The sequence below is a fragment of the Colossoma macropomum genome, unplaced genomic scaffold (genome assembly GCF_904425465.1).
Source record: "Colossoma macropomum unplaced genomic scaffold, Colossoma_macropomum, whole genome shotgun sequence".
NCBI classification, from domain to species: Eukaryota; Metazoa; Chordata; class Actinopteri; order Characiformes; family Serrasalmidae; genus Colossoma; species Colossoma macropomum.
Genome location: NW_023494798.1, coordinates 9,380,228 through 9,404,477, shown reverse-complemented (window position 1 = coordinate 9,404,477; position 24,250 = coordinate 9,380,228). Strand labels below are relative to the sequence as shown.

The following is a 24,250-nucleotide window of genomic DNA, read 5'->3' as shown; positions in this document are numbered from 1 at the left end:
TCATTTAGATGTACAGAGTCATTCAGAGTGGTCAGAGAGAGTCCATCTGTGTTAAGCAAAGTTTGAAAACATTCATCCTCACATTGACAGTAGCTGTAATCAGTAGAGAAGAGACTGATCCGATCCTGTCGGTATCGGGTCTGATATTGAAGCCACTCACTCATTGGATATCGGACGGACAGGGTCGATCCACTTACCGATCCAGTCCGCAATTTGCGCTGGACCATGAACACCCCCCGCCCCCCCGTAATGTAACAGACACGTCACCAATCCATATTCCATTCCACATCTTACCGTAAACCTGCGGCAACTTCATTCTGTAACTGAATGAGCAAATAACAGCTAGTAATCTAAATATCTACTATTAGAAATATTAATATTAATATAATATTTAAAATATGATAAAATAATGGCTGTTATATAAGATGAAACACCTTAAACACAATACCAACAATAACATTAATAATATTAACCTTTTCAACTCCTTGAGACCACCAGTGGTTCCAAAACGCACTTCGTCATATTCTTCATAACTTTCATATTTCATAAGCTACATTCTAAAGGTGGGGGTCATAAGAGCTGTAACTGTCTTCTTTCCAGTCAAATAGATGGGTGATGTAATTTTAAACCCTTATAATTAAAGAAGCTGAACTCACAATTTTTTTTCTACTGAAAGTCGACCCATTTTTCCACAAATCTGGGCTATAAACTATAAACAGATGGCGTCTCTTCAGTGATCTGCTCTGTAAAAATTATTTTTATAAAAAAACAAAGAGCGTGTAAGATTTTTGGCTTTCAGCAGTAAATTGTGAGCATATAGCAATATGTGTATCATAAAACACATTTCTTTTAATGTGAGGGGAGCGTTTTAAAAGAATATATATCCTGGTCAATAAGAGGTTAAAGTAAAAAGAGCTTTTGTATCGGAATCTGTATCGGTGTGTTCTCGCATAATGAATACATATAATGAAGTGGTAGCCTACTGGGTCAAAATCTGTACTTTTTTGGTTGCATTTGGCTGCATCTGTTCCTTAAAAATTTGGTTGCATTTTGCTCACATCGTAGATCCCAGTTTTATTTAGGTTAGTATTTTGTTTCATATCCCTTCTTTTGAATGACCGCTCAAAGTGTTCTAGGCATGCAGTGCATGAGTTAGCACAGCTGATACCCAGCCAGGATTGTTGGATGTTCTCTTTTGGCGGTCAGCATGACAATTCATGCCTCTTTCCATTATTTCAGTACATTTTTGACTCTTGATTTTAGTACTTTCAGCATATCTGCAGTCTCTCACATTTGGCCAGCTGCCAGGTAGCTTCCCTAAGGTTCCACCCTGTTGAGATTTGGTTTTATTTAGAGAGAATTACAGGAAACCTCTGAATGTTTATTTTTGTTTTTCCCATTTGACCTTCAGTACGTCTTTTATGGCAATAAACACACTAATTTATTGGTATGTGTGTAATGGAAATTTCACTAAACAAGCTAAGTGTTTTGTTTGAACAATAAAAAGTAAGTTTAAGTTAAAATGGAATCGGAAAAGCGGCTTTCAGGAGACCTTAAACAGATAATAAACTTTTTCAGAGCAGATCAAGGGTATAAAAAGATATCAAAGCAAAAAAGAAATAAATAAGAAAAACTGCCAGAGAAATAGCTGGGCACATTTGTAGGAAACAACAGAAGCAGCAGAAGAGCATGCTGAACAGGTGTGGACTGTTTGGGAGATTAAATTACTGTTGCTAACTTGTATATACAACATGTACAACATAGAGATTTCTCCAGGTTCTCTAAATCTTTTAATGATATTATGTACCGTTGATGATGAAAAGCAAAAGTTCTTTGCTATTTTACGTTGAGAAACTTTATTCTTGAATTGTTGCACTCTTTGATCGTGCAGTCTTTCACAGAGTGGTGAACCCCTCCTCATCTTTACTTCTGAAAGACTCAGACTCTCTGAGATGCTCTTTTATACCCAATTATGTTACTGACCTGTTTTTAGCATAACACAACTTTACCAGCCTTTTGTTGCCCCCGTCCCAAGTCAGTGGAACCAGAATTCTTTCCAAGTCATTTTGGGTCATTTCTTTTAGTCCATTCTTCATGAAATTTACCCACAATGTAAAGGGCAACAGACCTTTTCAAATTATGTCAAAGACTGAAAAATGACAAAAATGAAGATACAATATTTTCTTCCGACAGCAGCGATATCGTAAAATGTTTTGGTGGTTAAAATAATAATAAAATTAAAATAATTCCCAAAATAAGAGGATGCAAATCTTTCCCCTATACTACTGTTATCTTAGATAATAGGTTTTGCACAAACTACATCTTAACCATAATATACGTTCATTTATACAACAGTTACGGCCACACAAGCTGATTGGTTGATAAGCATTCTAACTGTGTTATTTTGCCATAACATCATGGGTTTTTCCACAAACACTGTATCACTCTGCTGAGATGTCGTTGCTAAGCGACAGCTGTAGGAGACGCTGAAGCCATTTGAACATTTTACACCTTTCTTTGCCACAAACAGAAAATGGACACTTTTAAGATCACATTTGACTGACAGCCGATTTGGTCAGACTCTGAAGATGAGACTACACTAAATTTCCAAACTGTCAGTTGGTCTGTGTGGAGCTGGAGAACGAACTGCCGGCTGTGCAGCGAGTGGGCGGAGTTCATTACTCTGACGTAGCAACAAGCTGCTTGTTAAGGAACTATAATTTGGTGAAGGAACTGCGAACATTAAAACATATTAAACGCCGCGTTCACGGCCCAGTTTATTAATTTATTACTTTATTTATTTAACTGTTGTATAAAAGCAATAGAGCACTCGAGGAGTGTGTTATTGCCAATAACATCACAGCTGTGATGTTATTTCACGATAACACATGACCGAGTGTTCTATTGCTTAAATGAAGACTTTTCATTCAACAAAGCTCTGTTCTTATGTTATCTTGCAGTGCAAAGAGAATAGAAAGTGGCCCTATTCCAGTATCTCAAGCAGGCATTTGAAACTGCTGATCTTTTGACTCTGATAAGATACGTATCTTTGTTACAGGAGCGAGAAGCGGAGTACGAGGCTGAGCAGAAACTAATAAAAAGAGAGAAGGAGAAAGAGGTAGCACGACTGAGGGCTCTGCAGGAAAGAGACAGAGACCATAAAGCTGAACAGGTAAAGTATCATCCACTACCCTTCTGTTAGAAATTCATGCTTTGCCACTGCTCATTTCAGTTATGACTATTAAAGAGGCATTCTGACCTAAAACGTGCATGTAATAAGTCATTTTGTCATGATATGTAATATTCTGTAGTGCTACTGTTATGGGATGGCAGGGAGGCGGATCCAAATGCAGAGAGGAAAACCTGTGAGAAAGGGTCTTAAATGAATTAACGAGGTGATCGAGTGTGAATGGAGTGATTCTGCACATTGGGGTTGAGGAGGCTCAGAGCCAGGCTCAAACCACTGATGTATTGAAAAACACCTCAATGAATGGGAATGAAAAAAATGTCGGGAAAGGGCAGACAAAGGGGACGCTGAAAACAGCGTGCTCAAACAAAGGCTGAGATAGAAAAGTAAAATAAAAGATAATCAGAAAACAAAAGACACTTCCTCTGTGATGAGAGGAAGGCCAGTTTCATGTTTCACCTGTTTGCTCTTTGTGGAACAAATATTTTTGTTTGGCTTGGAGCCGTTTATTGCTTAAGCCTTCTTTTTGTCTTTTAAGCAGTTTTGGGACAATTTATTCTTTTTTAGCCCTCTTTTTGTTCTTTCTGTAGCTTTGGGGCCATTTTTTTTTTCCAGCCTTCTTTTCTTTTTCCTTTTTGTTTAAATACCCACCTGGGCTAAGTACCCTACCGGTCACTCCTCTACAAAGGTGTGACAAAGGGCTGCTGTTCGCCACGGCCTTAAGTAGAGGAGTCCACAGGTGTGCCAGGTTGGGCCTAATCAGCCCGAGGGCTTCTGGGAATTGGAGTTCCCTGGATTTGTGGCGCCTCGCCGCCATCGCCCTCTGCTGGCGGCCGGCTGCGCAGGCTGGGCCCTTACAGCTACATTGTATCCCTCAACCTCATTGGTTTGAAAGAATTCAAAGACATTGAAAAAGATAACAAAAAAGCCATAGCCACTGATATGGAGGCTACTAAACGTATTTCGGAATCCTAGTGATACCGGTCGTCCTTCTGCCTTGGACGGCTGGTGGAAGAAATGTTTCAGACAGCCTCTAGTTTCCGCCCCAAAGTGCCTGTAGTTTTTCCAGAGGTCCTCCGTCTTTAAACTAGAAAATCTTGCTATAGAGACTGTTGCAGCACCTCTGTAGGTGGTGAGTAGGCATGCTAACAACAGATATAGTAAAAGTTAAACCTTTTATTTTGGCCGGAGTGTTCCTTTAAACTTTAATCCTTAAGATGAACACTGTTAAACGTGTATATCTTAGAACGAATAATGGAATGACTTCCTGCTTCGATACACAGATGAGAATAATGGTGATAATTAAGATTGATAGTAATTTAGGATGGAATGGTGTGTAAAGTGGCAATGATTTCTCAGTCCTAATCCTAGAACGCCACATCCTTGCGAAGTTTAATATTTCCCCAATATAACAAAACCAGTTTAACTCGGTACGAGTTTGTTCATTTTAACTAATAGATCTTTTTCTCAGTCACCACATCGTCACATCTGGCTGTAAAAGTTTCATTATTGAACTTCCGCCTGCACAGTTTAACAGGCAGGGTCACCAGTTTTTAGCCTCAGAAATCTTCCTTCGGCCTCAGTGCGGTTAATAGGAGAGCAGTTGGCACATCTGGTACTTCCTCCAGTATGGACGGAGAGGCTGGTTTGACTTGACTTGTATGACCCTGTGTGTCTGCCGCTGTGCGGAGCTCAGGGGTGAGCTCGGTAAATGGAGTTTGTTGTGGCATAAACGTTTGTGCCCCGCATCTTTGTGTCAAAGCAGCTGCGTTCAGACATATTCCGGAATGTATTCCCCAAAAAATCTGCGTCTGAAACGTGAGGATGTTTTGCAGAGCAGAGAAGGAGCGAGGCAGATCTTTATATTTAACACCACATCTCTAAACTGATTTGCTGTTATTGTGCTTCATTTTGGAGAAAAGGTCCACCAGGTTTAACTCTTCCTACTCAGCCCATGTAAACATTAGCAACATTAGCAAGTGCCCTGAACACAACCAGCTCAGAGACACAGCATCGTATTTCTACATTACAGTAAACTAATCACCAAGCTGCTGTGGTGTGGAGTCTATTTCTCAGGGTTTTTAAGCAAACTTTTGTGCTGACAATCTCCAGGGGCTGTATTACAGAAACTTCCTCTCTTTTTGTCTTAAGATCTGACAGGTCAAGAAAAGATTTATGCTGGGCATAGTGAACTGTGCTGCCTGACACAGCATAAAACAATGGAAACAGACGATTAAAACTGAAGTTAAGATGCTCTGGCGTTTATCTTAAAGTTAAGACAGTATTTAAGAGGTTTAGTCTAGTTAGGATGTTTGTATAATACTGTTTTTTATCTGGAGTTAATGATGAGATTATGAACTGAAGAACTGTTGCTCTGTAATAGCTTCCGTCCTAAATTCAATCCTAACTAAAGTTGTCATGTGACTAAGCAGATGAGATAAGATTTCAGACTTAAGAAGTTTCTGTAATACAGCCCCAGGACTGTAAATACGCCAGTGAATGAATATTTGTCTTGGAGCTGAGCATGTTTAATTACAAATGTGAGTAAATCTGTCCTACTTACAGCCCACATTCACTCTCAAGTTCAGTTTTAGTTAAGTTGTTCCTTTTTTGATGAGTTACCTCGTTAAAAGAGAGACATGGCACACTGAGCTTTTCAGCTGAACATTTTTAAACTGGCAACTCAGATAAGGCTGTTTAGTTCATTTATTGGTAGCCGTTTAGTGCTACTAGTATTTACTCTCTCACATTAACGGACAGAAAAGTATGAGAAGGTGTATTATATCTAATTAGCAATACATTCAGAGACTTTGCCTTTGTCCCCTTCAGCTTGTTAAAATCTGCCCCAGAGTAGTAAACATTTTATTCTGATATACACCGATCAGGCATAACATTATGACCACCTCCTTGTTTCTATGCTCATTGTCCATTTTATCAGCTCCACTTACTATATAGGTGCACTTTGTAGTTCTACAGTTACAGACTGTAGTCCATCTGTTTCTCTGCATACTTTGTTAGCCCCCTTTTACCCTGTTCTTCAGTGGTCAGGACCCTCTGCTGTGTCTGATCCTCTCAGACCAGCGCAACACACACCAACACACCACCACCACGTCAGTGTTACTGCAGGGCTGAGAATGATCCACCACCCAAATAGTACCTGCTCTGTGAGGGTCCATGGGGGTCCTGACCACTGAAGAACAGGGTAAAAGGGGGCTAACAAAGTATGCAGAGAAACAGATGGACTACAGTCTGTAACTGTAGAACTACGAAGTGCACCTATATAGTAAGTGGAGCTGATAAAATGGACAATGAGCATAGAAACAAGGAGGTGGTCATAATGTTATGCCTGATCAGTGTATAAGTTAGATTAACAAATGACCACTTGACTTACTACTTTAAAATGCTTAACATTTTAAAATCTTAACATTCGATTTGCATCAGGTTACAAACTACTCTATCTCTCACACATGACATCACTGTAACATGACAACAGAACAGTAAATTAAATGCCAAAAATAGTTGTTTTTTGCTTCACGTTAAAGGTTTAATTAGCTGATCAGTTAAATCAGTTAAAATACTAAAACACATTTTAGTAAACACGCAGACAGGACCAGAATTAAGACACACAATACAAGGAACAACAGAATAAAACATCAGTATATTTAATACCTAGGCAAATTTTGTGCATTCCAGGATGAGCTCAGGGCCCGTAGGAACCAGGAGGCTGCAGAGAGGGAATGGAGACGGAAAGAGAAAGAGCAGGCCAGGAAGAAGCTGGAGGAGGACGAGAGGCTGAAGGCTGCTCGTCTAGAGCAGGTCACCCACAAGGAACACATGCTGTCCATTGAAGCGGGCCGAGAGAGGGCAGAGTTTGAGAGGGTCCTGAGGTACACAGCACACACTATGTTGATGTGCCTTTATATTCTTTTTGTTGTTGTACTTCATTTCTCGTAATTTTTAATAATATTATTTAGGCCTGTCATGATCATGAGATTTTAGCTAATAATTAATTGCCATATACACACACACACACACACACACACATTTTCTAAACCGCTTATCCTTCTGAGTCATGGGGGGTGCTGAAGCCTATCCCAGCGGTCATTGGCGGTGGAAGGCAGGATAATTGCCAGTAACCATTTCAATTCATTCTGTTTGATTATTGTATGCAGCTCTTAAAGTGCAAGCCTGAAGTGGCCAAACTGGTTGATTAGCTATTTTGATTCCTACCCATCAAAATTTTGTAGCTCTTGAGCTCAAATAAATAACCATTACTCACCACTGCCATCTAACAAGGTTACAACACAACACATTTTGCTGTTTTTGTAAACCACATGACATCTCAATTAATGTTTTCTCTGCTTTATTTTATTTGCATGAATTTGCCTCAACCCAGCTCATCAAAATGTGTGACTGTGAGCGCTAACAGCTGTGGAAAATACTTGTAATTAGAGCTGGGCAATTTGGCACGAATGTAATGTCACTGTGCTTCAAGAAGTTTTTAAGATACGCAGTATATCACAGTATTTATTGTTTCTGACATTTGGTACTTTGGAACATAACAAGTACCACAATAAAAATACTAGCAAAAATTGAGAATACAGTGATTTGTATTCAACATTTCACATACTAAGCCGCACTAAATCCAGTTAAACAGGAGTAATCATGCTCTGAAACATGCAGTTGCAAAGTGTTCTTTAAGTACTGACAACATCTACACTCAGAAGAGAATATTGTGACATATTGTGACTAGAGCTGGGCGATATTACCAAAAATGTTATCACAATCAAAAAAATTCATAGCAGTTGAAACTATCTATCTCGTTTTAAACTATCTATTTTGGTTAGAACATGACAAACACTCGCCAACCAGTGGAACATTTCACAAATCAGTCATGGGAGAGTGGGAGAAAGTTAGCAGTTTTTACCAGCTGGAAAAGCACATCTGTGATTTTTATATTCATATAATATTCATAATTTAAAAAGAAAACATTGTTTTTAGCTGTCTGGTTACAAGTGCTAAACTGTTTAGTTTCTCAACAACGCCAGCTTAATACGAACAGCCAACATTAGCTGGCTCGGTAGGTCAGTGATGGATCACAGTATTCAACACCAGCTAGCAGACGACTGGGTTTCTCTATTCTATCGTCGTAGTTTGAGGGGTGAACCGCAATATATCTCACGCTCACTGTGTAAAAACATCAACTGCAGTGTGAATCTCCCACCAGACAAACAGAGTCCTCCTTTTAGGTACGTTTAAACTGAAATTGGTGCTTTTGTGTCGTGTTTGATCTACAGTAATATTAATTCTCCATGTTGTGCGAGTGACAGAGCTACTTCAAGTTAGCCAGCTGCTAAAATCAGCTAGCCTGGGAAGCTAACGTTCTACTCAGTTTACCTTTGTTTAAATCAGGGCTGTAACTCACATGAGCCACTTCTTTCTTTCACTTTTGTTGTTTTTGAATGCACTAATACTAAAATATGACTGAGAGCTGTAACAGTGCTGTAGCTGTGAGGAGCAGACGTGATTTATTGCTGCTAAAGCTGGTTAGGATGTTAGGAAAGAGGTGAGTTCGCTGTAGGACAGTACAGTTACACCACTGATCTTGTTACTCACACTTGGTCACAGGAGAACAGATCGCTGATCGCTCCACTCAGACAGGAGCGTCTAACTCCACGTTTCAGGCGTTGCTAATGATCTCAGATCATATTGAAAAACTCAGAAGTGCGCCCTCTCATAGTAGTGTCGCTTTCCTTGCAGTAGAAAACGGCACCAGGGCTGTCGCTAGAACACAGAAGTGTGAGAATGCTCTATTCTATCGAACTTTTTTAATACTACCGAGGAAAGTTATATCGTGATAATTAGCGTTATCGTTTTATCGCCCAGCCCTAATTGTGACATAATTTATCATGATAGCAAAAAATATTGTCATATTTCCCAGCCCTACTTGCCATCAGCTCAAGAAGTATTGTAATAATTGTGACAGGCCTATCATGATTCGTCAGCTGTGGAATTAGAGCTTTCTGTGGGCTCCCCTGTTTTCTATCACTACATAATAGAAGTTCCATGCAGCCTTAATTGTTGGATGCCCTGTGATCATTTTAAGCCAGCGTGCGCACACATTCCGAATGGAATTTCTGATGGATAATTTGGATCGGCTTATTGATTTGTCTCATCAGAGTAAGAGTGAAGTCCTTATCAAGTCTTTAGATGGATATTGAATGGCTAAAATTAACTTGATCCAGTTCAGATCCTTCATTTTGTTTTTGTGTTACTTCAGTGTATTTGATGCACCAACTACGCTAAATGGGAACTATGGGAACAAAAGTTGAACTGTTTTAAAAGGAAGCTTGAACCGTTTAATATCTGTGGCTCCAGTGTTTAAACACTAGTCTCATTTCGTCTAAACATGGACGTATAAAATGCAAGTGCATGGCCAAAGACTGCTTTCTGTGCCAAAACCATGTGATAAATACACTTCCATAGTAAATATCGAAGCCAAATCTTCAGATCAGTCAGTAAATCAAGCTTATTAAACACTGTAAAATGGTCAATATGAAGGAGTAGGTTAAAAAAACAAAACATTGCTCTAGAATGTCACATTGTGCGCATACTAAATGAGCTGATTTTACTGTATTAATTTGCAGAGTAGCGTGATCTAAATTATTCAGCTATATTATTTCTGAAAATACAGATAGCAGATTGGACTCTGTATCAGCTGATGCTCAATATAAAAGGACTTGAAACTGTAAGATGATGCCTAAAGACCGTGTTGAAAACTGACTCACTTTTAATAGTAAACCAGTCCAGAATAGTCCACCAACCAAAGCAAAGCGGTCCTGTGGTCTAAATTGACGGCTGATGACAAACACGCTGAAAGACTGTGGAAGAGTTGGGTAATTTAAAAACATAGAAATGTTGTTTTTCCAACCAATTGATTTGAGTAAAATAGATAATTAATACATTTTATAGTTGAGTGTGTGTGTGTGTGTTGCTATGTGAAGTATTAAAAGGGTATTAAAAAGCATTGAGAATCTGCAGCAACCCTGTAAAAGGTGGCTGAAGTAATGTTTGTTTAATCACTGTATTGAAAATGATCATGTTTGTTGAAAAAATGTGTGTTGTTAAAGTAGAAAAGTAGATTTAAAGGCAGAATAACAGCTTTTAATTGCCTCAGCATTAAAGGATTAACACGTTATTGCCGTACATGCTGATGAACAGCCCTTTTGCTGAAAACAGCCTACACCCTACTTTTCTCATAATGAAAGAATTTGAGGAACGTCTGGGAACTTAAAAACATGCATTCCATAGCCTTGAACATCATAGGACACAGAGGGCGTTTATACAGATGGTCTGGAATGTAGGTGATGTCCAGGAGCTATATAGGTTATTGCTGGGAAAATACAGGGCCAACTTGCAGGCTTTGTGTGCCACATTCCAATAGTAGCAGGTTAGCAAAGGAGTGGTGTGGTACAGTCTGGAAATAAGGGAGGGAGGAATGTTCTAAAACTGTTCCTAGAAAATGTCTGCAAGTGGCAACATGGATTACTCACTAAATTCCAATAATTAGATGTCAATATGTGAAGTATAAACAAGCATGTTTTCAACAGGGGAGGAAAATTCCTACACATTTATTGAGTAACTGAGTTACTTTTCTGTAGATCCTCAGTCATAATCTGCAGTAACACAACATGGTGGTAGTGTGTTAGTGTGTGTGTACCTGCTTTGTGAGGGTCCATGGGGGTCCTGACCACTGAAGAACAGGGTAAAAGGGGGCTAACAAAGTATGCAGAGAAACAGATGGACTACAGTCTGTAACTGTAGAACTACAAAGTGCACCTATATAGTAAGTGGAGCTGATAAAATGGACAATGAGCGTAGAAACAAGGACATAATGTCATAATGTTATGCCTGATCGGGGTATGTATTTGTAGTAATCATACTAATTACTTAATGAATCTGAAATGTATTTTTACTGTATTTGACAGTTAATGTTAACCAGCTAAACAGCCTATCACACAGTTAAAGAAACAAAAACAAAGCCAGAGAGAGGCTGAGAGCAGAGCCCAAAGTCTCTGATGATGTAATATCATCTGTAAGATATGGTAATTTCACTGTTTTTTTCCAGTCAGACAGAACAATGACCTCAGTATTACAGCACAATGCTTTTTAAACTCTGAGTGATGCCCTAGTTTCTCTAATGGTTCCTTGTTCATGTGAGGTAATCTCTGTTTTGTCTGTGTATAGTGTGCGTGTAACAAATGAACTTCCTCCTCCATCGCGGTCTGAGCAGATTACTATTTTTGCCCGTAGGATTGAAAAACAACTGAAAGTGAAAAGCAAGTCTGAGATGTACTGTGCAGTGAGTTTACAGGGAAGTTATATTAGACAAAGTTCCCTGAGTCACAGCCTTATACGGCCGTTTATCTCCAAGATCGCGACCAATCCACGTGGGTGACACCCCTGTTAAGTGAAGTAGGTAGTTGACAGGCACTTGTAATAAAACAGTTTTTAATTTTAGAAAAAGCAACGCCTAAAAAAATAAATATTACATATATAATAAATTTAATAAATAGTTATCTTTTTTTTTAATAAATAGTTATCTTTCCAAAGTTTTATAATTTTATCATGTCGTATAACTTTAACTGGACATTTGTCTAATTGGTTTATGAGCTGATATGCTCATAATTTATAACACATTACAAAAAAAATTAAGTAATAAAGCAAAAGTACTTTATTAAAAATGTACTCAGGTAAAAGTATTATGATTTAATTATGCTCTAAAAAGTACCAGAGAAAAATGTACTCAATTACAGTAATGAGAGTAAATGTAATTCATAACTGTCCACCTCTACAGTAATTGTTCTTTGCCTACAGTAAAATGACAAATTCTAAGGTAACGAATTCCAAATATACTGGCTCTATTTCACTGGATGAGTCATATGGGAAATATGAGGCAGGGTTAAATTAACTTCATACTGGTGCTGAACACAACTGGTAAAATTCAATATCACCACAGTATCAGATGACATTTACATTTGCATTAATAAACAGGATCTGTTTGTTTTTGTGTGGACTGTTCTTTCAAAGCAGTTGGAAGCATGCAGCAAATAACATTTTTTATACTTCAATAAGTTTCTGTCATCTTTTAAAACAGCTAAAACAAACAATATCATTATGTGGCATCAATCCTAGAATAGATTACTTATTGCTCGGGTCATGTAACTATTTCATTTTCTGAGTTTGGGGATTCCCTCTCTCTCACTGCACTGCAGGACACAGAAGGAGCTGACTGCACGAGAGAAGGAGAAGGAGGAGCAACACCGGCAGCAGGTCCTCCGTCACGCTGAGGGCGTACGGCAGCAGATCCGCGAGCGTGAGATGCTGGCCATCGCCCGCCGCAGGGAGCTGTTCCGCGAGGGGGAGAAACTGGACGAGGAGGCACGGAGCTGCAGAGTTCGACTGGACGAGATCAAGGACAAGAAACTGAAGGAGCTAAGGTGAGTCCCAAATGGGTCAATACACTTAAAATAAGTAGAAGTAGAATTACTGTCAGAAATGAGATCCTGAACAAGGGTGATAAACTGAAATTTAATGGGATGTTTTTGGGTGTAACTCCGAGTGGTGGCGCTACATTTCAGGTCTTGCACTCTATTAAGGGTGTTCAAACTCCTCCTTTCTTGTCTCGGTCTAGAATCTGTGCTCAGTATTTTGGATGTGCCATGCTTTATACAGGGAGATTCACTCGAAAGAGGCCCCGAATATTCTGTAAAAACTCTCTCTAGGACGAAGCAATCTAAATGAAACAACGTGCAATGTGCTCCTCAGTTTATGGAGCTTCGTACAAGCCGGGATGCCCCTGCGTCGGAGCGATGAGGTAGGCGCCGGACAGCCGTTGCGAAGTTTAACCTCTGTTTGCAACTCCCGGGTGCAGACCCCCGTACCCCTTCATGTGTCTGGCAGAAAACGGAGATCACTTATAGCATCGCATGTAACGCAATCGTTTACTCATACATCACGGTATGTAGCGTGTTTTTTGGTTCAGATTGCTTCAACCTAACGGGAGTTGCAGCAGAATATTGAGGGCCTCTTTCGAGTGAATCTCCCTGTATATCTGGAGAAAAACGTTATGCCGCTTAAGCAGTTACGTATAATTATTTAAGTTTTATTGAGTCGCTTTAAGTCGCTTGTCTCTATGGAAATATCCCTGAATGAGGACTTGGGTAGTCCAGTAAAAGGCCACCGTAAATGGTGGCTTGCGTTTCAAAAGATGTGAAAATTTTGTAGCTGATACTAATTTTAAAGGACTAAAAATTTCACTAGCTGATAATATCAGCCAATATTTGTTTTAGATTGTAATATTATTCTCTAGTAGTATTATTTAGCAGTGCTTTACTAAAAAATAGGATTGTCCCCATAACCACATAAAATCACAACAACTGCTGTTTGAGATACAGGCAGTGTTTCTGCTCAGGACTCGGAGGCGCAGCATGTTGTTTTGAATGAAGCAGCTCTTTTGTAGACAGAGCCTGTAGGGACTGCGTTTCATGTGCAGCATGAGCACCCATTTCGCGGCATGTCAGTCGGAGTGTTTTTGTACGGTTTGAGTTATGTACATTGCAGATTTTGTTCGTACACGATGACCGATTCAAACACATGGTGTGAGTCACCAAAGAACAAGATTTCTGAAATCGCACAGTATCTGCCTGGCTTTAGAGGGCCTCGGTCCACTTATGTGGTGCGCACCAGAGTTTAGATGGCAGCATTCTGTAATGAACCAACTAACAGAGCAATCGCACTGGAGTTCATTTTAAATTTACAGTTGCATTATGAAATTTGGTTACTGGTTAATGTGTATTGTCCTTAAATAAACAAATAAAGTTAGTCAGAAATATGCTTAAATTATGTGTCCAAGCATTTATTTGTAGAAACAGACAAGTATAGTCTTAACTATAATTCACATGCAGAAAGAAATTGATTGTTAGCTAATATCTTAGAGAGACAGCCCTAGTATCTGTAAACTTAAATATAGCAGGCATGTAAAACCACGTGAGACATTTAAAAAAAAATGACATCAGATGTACTTGCCGACACTTTTGCCACAAAGTATAAATGTATAAACAGAAACATCCTACTATGAAACCTATCTGAATCTGAACTTTTTAGTCACCATAACTTCTTTTAGGACTGTATTTAGAACAGTAGCCATCACAGAATACCAGTTCCTAACTTCAAAAAATATCCTAACGTCAGATAAAACATCCCAACTAGACAACATTTCCTAATTACTGCTCCAGCTTTAGGACAAGGGGCGTACCAACTTCTGTTTTGACCTTTCGTTTCTATTGTTTGACATTCTGTTGAAAATACAATAATATTTTTTTAGGCAGATGTAACGGGCAGCATAACAAGTTCACTATACCTGGCACAATAGCTTTCTATTCATTCTTAGGAAAACAGTGGTTTCACTTCACTATTACCTTGTTGGTCCACCCTGTAGATGTAAAGTCAGAGACAGTAGCTCATATGTCAGCGTAGTTTGTATTGGTCATCCTCTAGTCCTGCATCAGTGGTCACAGGATGCTGCCCACAGGACGCTGTTGGCTGGATATTTTTGGTTGTTGGACTATTCTCAGTCCAGCAGTGACACTGAGGTGTTTAAAAACTCCAGCAGCACTGCTGTGTCTGATCCACTCATACCAGCACAACACACACTAACACACCACCACCACATGCAGTGCTGAGAATGATCCACCACCCAAATAGTACCTGCTCTGTGAGGGTCCATGGGGGTCCTGACCACTGAAGAACAGGGTAAAAGGGGGCTAACAAAGTATGCAGAGAAACAGATGGACTACAGTCTGTAATTGTAGAACTACAAAGTGCACCTATATAGTAAGTGGAGCTGATAAAATGGACAATTAGTGTAGAAACAAGGAGGTGGTCATAATGTTATGCCTGATCGGTGTCTAATACAAGTAGTCATACATAATGAAATCCTTACAGGGCAACCGGTACTATGAAAGAGCCTCAGGGAAAAAATTCTGTGATGCTATTTAGGAGAAAAACATTTACTCCTTCAAAGTGTTGCTCCCATCCTGCCAGTGCCTGCCAGAGTCATGCACTTGTACACGTACCTTTAATAACTCACCTGCCTAAACATGCATTCTATCACTGTCATATGTCTGCAGGCATGATGAAACCACCCCATCAATAATTCCATCCTTAGTATGATGAAAAACAAAAGACGCTGAGTTGAACCTTCTGACCTCCTGACTGCCGAAAGCACTTAACCAGTTCTTTCAGTGATTTCAAAATTCCTATTTGACCGTTTTCAGTGGAAAACAGTACAAAGACAGGAAGTTTAAAGTAATTAACCAAATTCTTTGTATATAAAAGATTAAAACGTTTAATTTGTCAGCTAAAGTATTAGAGAGGACAGCCCTAGTATCTGCAAACTTAATCAATTTAGCAGACATGTGACACCACATGGGACATTTAATGTCTAGGGGTCAACCGATATGTTTTTTTCAGGGCTCGATACCAATTATTAGTAATCAAAGATGCTGATAACTGATATTAGGCAGTTTGCCTTTTCAGGATATGGATGCAAACAGTGGAAACAGCTCGTTTAGCCTAAGCAGATTAGAGGTATCTTTGGAAGAAGTGAGCTTCAGTCATCTGTACTTTTAACGAGTGAAAATAGAAATAAAAATGACTAGAAATTATGTATATAATTTAATATTATTAAATGTAAAACGACACGTTATGATTTTATGATATGTCTGTATAGTTGGCCGTTAAGATCCACTGTAGGCTTACACATCCCTGAAAGCTTTCAAACTCCTACAGCAGCAGTCTGGGTCTGCACAGCGTGTCTTTTCCCACACACAGAAACTACACTCTTACCAGACGGGATGTTTCAGGCAGGGCTTGAGCTGCATGTACGAATCACGTCTGTCTGGCTAGAGGGAGTGAAATTCTATGACTGAGCTTTGCCAGCTAAGTTGTTCACCTCTAAAATGTTTTTACCTTTTTCTCACGCTGTGGGAGCAAAGCAGGCACTGCTTCATTCCCTCCTGCGTCTCTCACAAAACTGGAAAGCACGTTTGATTGGAGTTTCTCGACATGGAGCAGGACATAGAGACAGACTACAGGAGTGCTGGTTGGTTGTACTCCAGGCGTCATCCATATTTCAAGCAATCCAGCAGCCCTGTAGGCGGGACATTGGGCCAGACTACAGAAGTGTGTTTTGCTGATGAGTAGGGGTGGGAATCTCTAGGCATCTCACGATTCGATTACGATTCAGAGGCTGCGATGCGATTATAAAATGATTATCGGTGCATCTTTTTTTCTATACAGGATTTCTATTTTCTCACTGTGTGAGGACTTGGTACTTTTAAAGCAAAGTATTTGTAATGATTTGTATTAATTTTATTAATAAAACAAATGGAAGTGATGTGGCAACTGGAAGGCTCTCATTCACTGCAGTTGGTTTCCTGGTATGTTAAATCTGCAACGAGTGACTGTCAAACACTAAAAAGTTGCAAGATGAAGTCAGCTTCTCTTCCAAATTCTCCTGTTCCACCTTAAAGGATGCCGTATTTACATTCTAGCACCTCAGACAGAATTTAAGATGGAACGGGAAAATTCGAACAAGAAGCTGGTGAATGAGAAGTGACTTCAGCCTCGTAAAACAGCCGAAAGCTGAGAGACATTTTACAATAAACTATTCAACTTTTGAGGAAAGGTTTTCTGGCGGAGATGGAAGAAAAGCGGCTGTAGGCGAAGCTTAAAGCAGAGCAAAGTAAGTCAGCGTTTTCGTGTATATTGTTTAGCCTATACTAGGACATTATCACATACTGAGACAAACTGGACATTAAATGTTGTGGCTCCCAAAGTGGTTTGATTTTTGTTGAAAGGACAAAATGGCTCTTCTTAACATTTGTGTTGTGACTCCTGACCTAACCTAGCTTTTAATGCAGAGGGAGCCGGTCGGATTTCTCGCTCATCCAGCTGTGTTTTTGCTGTGTGCGACCGCAGACTGTCTGGGCGCTGCACTTACCCACTTCCAAGTTCCGTCTTTTGCGTTCCGTCAACATCACGTTAGAAATTAAATATTTAGAAAATCGATTTTTGACATTTGTGAATTGATTCAGAATCGTCCAGGTCTGCATCGCGATGCATCTAAGAATCGATTTTTTCCCGCACCCCTAGAAGATGGTGTTAAATGCAGGTGTATTTATGTACCCTCGACCGTTTTCTAGCTTGTGATTGAGCCGTTTTTCGTTTATTAATGGCCGTAAATTCTATAATTCATGAAATAAAGTATGTAGTGTCTTGTCCATGCATTCAATAAATATCGTAAGAATGAATCATATTAGCCACGTTTACATGCAGCCTAATAATCCGTCAATAATCCGACTAATAGCTCAATCGGAATAGAATACGTCCATCTATACACTTCAATCAGAATAGCTTAGTCCGATTGAGGCCATTTGGAATACAGTTTCTATCCGATTGATCGAGGTGGGTAATCCTGTAAATAATCTGTTAAATAGAAGAATAATATCCGTGTAAACGCCTGAATCTGATTACATTCCCTATCGGAAAGTTTAAGTCCGTTCTGATCATGTGTGTCACGTCATAGTGAAAGTTTATACCGTTCAACATGGCGGAGCAGAAACTGGTCTGCAGAGGAGACGAAGTTTATGCTCTGATCTTTAAAAGACGGCGGTGGGACGGACGTCCAGCTTATGTGTCTCAGAACACGACGTCTTCCTCTCGGCCTTCTTTAATAAGGACATGTGAAGGACGTTTTCCTGAGTCTGACATCATTTTAAAGCAGTTAAAAAAACAAGCGCGTCAACTGAAAACTCATCTAACTCTGACTGGACCTCACGTGATGCTGGTTGTCATGGTAATGTTTACTCCAAGTGGTTCTCCATGCATGCACGTCATTTTGGATCAGATTACTTGTAGTGAGCATGTAAACGAAGATGTTCATCAGATTGTTGAGTAGAGTGAGCGTATCAACACCTCAGTCTTAATCTGTAATCGGAATATATATATATATCGGATTAGCAAAAATCTTTGCATGTAAACACAGTCATTGATGGGGTGGGGTTTCGCTGACGTGTGAGCGAGGAGCAAGTGAGCAGTGGAAAACAGAAACCCCAGAGCAGAGCTGGACCAGAGAGATTCACAGATTGCTTTGAATGAGGTGCGGAAATGTCTGCTGCTCCGCTCACATGCTCTGGTTTAGACTGTTGATGATGCATCATGTCTTTTGGGATGTAAAGATTGACAGCCTGCATCATGCCAGTACTTTGTGAAATGAGGTGTAAAACCATTTATGTTTACAGTTTTGAACCTGCAGCACAGACGATAAAAAGTCAGGGCTCATTAGTCAGGCCTCACCCCCGGTTTTAGTAGCTTGTCATTTTGTAAGTGTACCTTTGTTGGTGGGAAATGGCTAAGTGACTAAAAATAAAAGAAAAGCCATTAAAACTGCTGTAAAAGGCACATAACTCACACCCCCATAATGCTGAAACACAATCTGCAATTAGAGCTTTGGCCATCTGCAATAGCCCCTTTCATGTGGCAGCTGTAATTCTGAAACTTCTTCTACGTCAAACATGTGGAAAAGTGCAGAAGTTTGTCTCTAGTGAAGTGCAGAGCTGCCACTTCAAAGAGCAGTGATTCATAGACCACTGCTGTTCAATTTACACAGCCGAGTCACATCATTATGACCACCTCTTGTCCACAATTCGGCAGCTTTATGGTCTGGGGAATGGTTTTTGTGGCATTTTCTGGGTCCACTTATCCGTGTGGAAGGCATTCTCAACCGTTTTGGCTACAAATCCATCCTTGCAGATCACGAACACCCTTACATGCTGTTTGTCTTCCCTGGGGCAGATGGGCTCTTCCAGCAAGACAATGTGTCCAACATTGGTTGGAAAAGCATGACCAAGACCTTCGAGTACTACCCTGGCCCCCAACATGCTTTGCTGCCCTTGCTGGATCGGTTATGGCTTTATCTCATTACGAACCGCCACAGCACAGCTGAATGCACTTGATGTTGCCTACCAATGTGGTGGCAGTATGACTGTGACATCATCAGAATACTATCGATACATAACAAGCATTTCTGTTTGTGTTTGTTGGGTTGGTGTGGGCATGTTTTGCAGCCATGTGTAATAGACATAACAAACAAGCAAGCACAAAAGCACACAGTATGAGCAGACACAATACACGGGCTAAGAAGTTGAGAAACACCATAGAAACACCAACATGTAAACTGGACAAACATTCATATCACCAGTATCAACTGGCATCAGATTCATTCTTTAGTAAATGAATACTTTAGTACACACAGAAATGTGTACAGTTAACAAAATGAGCAGCACATGTTAATTTGGTTGCACTGTCTTATTCTGGGCTGTCAAACTGAACCTGGTGTTCAGGTGACCCTTCCAGACAATGCATCAATGCATTATGTGGTTAAATGTCCAAACCAACACAATGGATATGTTTTCTAACTGTATTTCTATTGAGAGCATCAAGGAATTTAGATTGTAATGCTGTAAAATTAAGAACAGTTGTGAAATAACTGATTCCTTTCGGATTCTGGTCCATGTTGATGTGATTGCAACATGTAATGCCTGCAGATTTTTCAGGTGCACTTTCATGCTGCGATTCTCCCATTTTAGCACATCCCAAAGGTGCTTTATTGGATTCAGATTCAGTGACTGTGAAGGCCACTAAAGAACATTAAACTTGTTTTCATGTTTGTGAAGTTTGAGACGACTTTCGTTTTGCGTAAGGATGCTTCGATAGAACTTCTTTCAGATCGAGTACATATTTTTAGTACTCGCCGATACAGAGTCCGATACCATACTGAATAACATATTTAGAATTAAGTAGTTGCTAGTGTAAATGTGTAACCTTAACAGTTAAATCATTAAATTTTGCTGATTTTAAATGAACTGCATTAGCTAGCTATGCTATATTATTTAATGCTACCTTGGATTGAGTAGTGCTGCAGTGGAAAAGAGCAGGATTCGTTTCACATCAGAAAAGCACTTCTGTAGCTCGTCTGTATCTTTCAACAACAGTCTCTGTTGCTCAATGACAGCAGAAATCACATCCGAGGTGCTCACGTGTGGAGTGCTGTGTCTTCTCAGAGTCTTGGCTGGTTGGGCTGCAGTTGAATGTCCTGTAAAACTAGACATTACACAGTGTTTTTAGAAATCTTCTTCTTTGGTGAGTCTGTACCACTGAACAGACCATCATGTACGGACACAGCCTACAATTTACACCGATCAGACATAACATTATGACCACCTCCTTGTTTCTAGGCTCATTTTCCATTTTATCAGCTCCACTTACTATATAGGTGCACTTTGTAGTTCTACAGTTACAGACTGTAGTCCATCTGTTTCTCTGCATACTTTGTTAGCCCCCTTTTTACCCTGTTCTTCAGTGGTCAGGACCTCCATGGGCCCATTCAGACGGTTTTGAATGTGTTTAAAACGGGCTAAAATCACCCATTATAGATCTTTTGGTAATCTGCCAAGGCGGAATATTTGAAGTGACCGAAAGCTTTGTGTCCTACTTCCACGGAGTCACTAACACTTCTCTGTGTGAGCAGAGCCTCCTTCACTGTGCTTGTTCATTAGCGTGGCAGTGCTAACATCACACAGCTTATGTCACACAGTGTCATGTGGTATCGGTACGTTGGTATCGGTGCACTTCTAAGAGTAGAAAGAAAATGAGTGCGGTATCTGCCTGATACCCAATACTCGGTTTGTGATATGGTGCATTATCTGTAATAGAAGACGGATAAATTGTGGCCATTAAGAGAAGAACAATACTCAAATAGGCCATGACATTCAAGTAATGATTCATTGGTATTATTTGTGTCAAAGTGTGCCAAGAAATCATTTCCCACACCAGTGCACCACCTCCACCAGCCTGGATTCATGATGTTGGCACCAAATTTTCTTATTTTTCCATTTTGCATGCAGCTGTTATTTTTTTAAAAAAGCGCTGTATTTAAACTTGTTTCAAATGGACATACAGCAGTTTGGGATGAAACCCTTCAAATATTCTACGGTTGTACTTCTGAGGGCAAAAGGACAGGGGCTCAGGCCCCCATAGGGACTGTCTTAATGGAATAAAAAGGGCAGGCATATTAAAAACTGATCCCTGAATTGTCTTTCTTTTTGTGCTTTTTTCTAATCTAATAAAGAACAAAATATATCTAATGCAGGATTAGTAGGAGGGTTATGCCTTTTTAGTTTATGCTTCAATTAAATATGGGATGGGCTGATGTACAAGTGCGGAACATATGAGGTCCAGTTAGGATGATGATGTTTTAGTTTGTGCCTTGAGCAGCAGTGCCCAAACCTGGGCCTGGAGATCTTCTACCCTGCAGTGTTTAGCACCAACACTAATCTAGGTATGTGATCCAGGTAATGAAGGTTTTCAGGATTGTCTAAATATCAGAACCAGGAGTGTTGAATCTGAACTTCTGCTAGATCTCCTTGGACCTTGTACAGTGATTTCTAGATTTGCAAAAATGAACAGACCTTGCAAAGGCACCCTATTCCCCTGCCTCACACTTCGAAAAATCCCCAGGCTCTCATAGGGCCAGTTTCCTGTTTCTCTGCGGAGACAGGCTTGACAAAATGCTGAGAGTAGGCACTGTTGCACAGAAACAAGAAACTGACCCTATAAGACCCTGGAAATTTTTCAAAAGGAGAAAAAAGCTGGAACACATTAAAACCTGGCAGAAGTCACACGAGTTAGGAAAAGGAGGAAACTGATGAAACTTACTGTAAGAACTTATGCACAGTTCAAATAGGGCCTTATTATTTAATCAAAAGCAGAGGGTTGTTACAAATGATGGTGTTTATATGCAGAAATATGAAATTGAGTCTGTTTTCTGACAGTTCTTCCAACATAAATGAGTGTCTGGGACAACATGAGTGGATGGATTATAGGGCACAAGAGGAGGATTCTATGAGTCACTAAGCTGGAGTAGGGAGGGCAAAGCTTATTATTCAGATTTGAATCTCAAAACTTATTATTCAGGGTTATTGTAGTTTTGAAATCTTTAGTAGTTTTTTAGTTCTTTTTTGTTTCGGTTCTTAATTTCTGATTTCATTTAGTTTTGAAAAATTGCATTAAAGATTTTAGCTTTGTTTTTATTAGGGATGTTCATATCAGATTGTATGTGAAGTATGTGGATACCTAACCAACAGATGTTGTCACAAAGCAGCTTCACAGAAAAATTCAAGCCCCCATGAGCGTCAGCAGTGGCAACAGTGGCAAGGAAAAACTCCCTAAGAGCAAGAGGAAGAAACCTTGAGAGGAACCAAGACTCAAAAGGGGAACCCATCCTCCTCTGGTCGACACCAGATAGCAAACAGCATTAGTATAATATATTAGACTACAAAATGGGAAAAACAGGTGAAGCATTGGTTAATTAGATAGTTTGAGTCTGTGCAGCAGCAGCATCAGGAGGGTCAGTTCATGCAGGTGAGGTTTGCACAGTGTTGTACAGCGAGAAGCTCCATGGTGGTCAAACCAGTCCAGAAGGCTGGCGAGCATTGGGCACTTGATCACGGCAGAGGAAGCAACAGTGTCAGACCACACAGGATGGGCAGGTTCAACTCGGCTAAGAGAAAGAAACACACAGAGACTCAATGTGTGGACATTCTATCCCATTCATACTTTTATAACAGCCCCCACTCTTCTGGGGACTTCCCAATAAAAAGAGCATTTGTGACGTCTGGTACTGAAGTTGCATGTGAAGGCCTTCCAAATCATCCCAGAGGTGATCAGTGGCGTTACGGTCACGCCACTGCATTTCCTCTACACCCAACTCAGCAAACCTCATTCTCAATAGTTATGAGAGTGAGGAATTTTACTGTGGTTCCAATTAGAGTAGAATTAGTGATGTCCAGCTTAGTGGAGCAAGGTTTTGAAATAAAAGAAACACAGCTGAAACGTAAACACGTAATCAAGTTAGTTAGTCAGCTAACGTCAGCTACCGTTACTGATGTAAAAAAAGGTCAAATAAAACTAATAAGCGTCGCCACTTGTGATGATGTAAGGTTCCCCCCCTATACACGTCACAATTTAAAGACTGGTTGTAAACACTTACCAGTACTTACCTGAGGGCTGATTATCCTTGCTTTGGGGAGCAAAAAGAGAACTGAATGGATTCACCTGTGATTTACTTACGCGAGTGAGTCCATCCCCTGTAGAAGAGGAGGGAAGGACAAAACTTGCAAGAAGAGTAAATTGGTTAAGAAGTGTACACTGTAGTGTAAATATATATTAATGACGTCTTGAATGTAAAGGTGATCAGTAAGGAAGCACATGAATTATTTACTGTCGCATGTAAATATATATTTAGATATATGAAGCACTTGTTTTTAACCCAGGCCAGTAATGGTATATCCTAGGGCAGGAGCACCCCAAATATAAGCAGCATTACTGGGGGGTACAAAAAGATCCCTTCTTTCAGCTTGGTGGAAGATCGAAGGTAATGTGTGAAGACCTATATGACTTTGCAGTCATTGGTCAGTCTCATAGCTGTAGAGACCATTTTTCATTTTGTCTTCGTATTGTTTTCGTTTATTATGTGTGCACATGTAAATATGTAAATAATCCTGAGTGTTGGTGTGTAAATCAAGGTGACAGGGAGAAGAGCTCTTAAACCAGCTGTATTCATTCCAGTTACTTGGATCACTTGCCCAACGCTACCCATAAGGTGTGTCCCCTGCCACAGCATACTGCCGGGTCGAGGGACGCACTTTATCACACTGCTCTTCAGTTTCAGTCTCCATTTCCAAAACGCCTTAGCCGAGCACGTTTTCAGTGTAGATAAATGTAGCGTTATTGTGCTGGTTATAGTGAGCAGTGCTTCCTCTCACTGCATAAAACAATAAAAAAACACGATTTAAACAGAAGTTAAGACTCTTTGGGTTTATCTTAAAGTTAAGAAAATATTTAGGATATTTTGCCAACTTAGGATGTTTCTGTAAGACT

General features: G+C 39.9%; 1 protein-coding gene across 3 annotated transcripts in view; it reads left to right on the top strand.

Annotated features, from left to right (window-relative positions):
• Positions 1-24,250, top strand: part of cfap45 (cilia and flagella associated protein 45) — a 54,984-nt gene that overhangs the window by 18,500 nt on the left and 12,234 nt on the right. For all 3 annotated transcript variants that reach the window (XM_036584839.1, XM_036584841.1, XM_036584840.1), the window contains 3 exons: positions 3,059-3,172; positions 6,881-7,074; positions 12,463-12,687. In XM_036584839.1, coding sequence (XP_036440732.1) covers positions 3,059-3,172; positions 6,881-7,074; positions 12,463-12,687 — 533 coding nt within the window. The remainder of the gene's footprint in view (positions 1-3,058; positions 3,173-6,880; positions 7,075-12,462; positions 12,688-24,250) is intronic.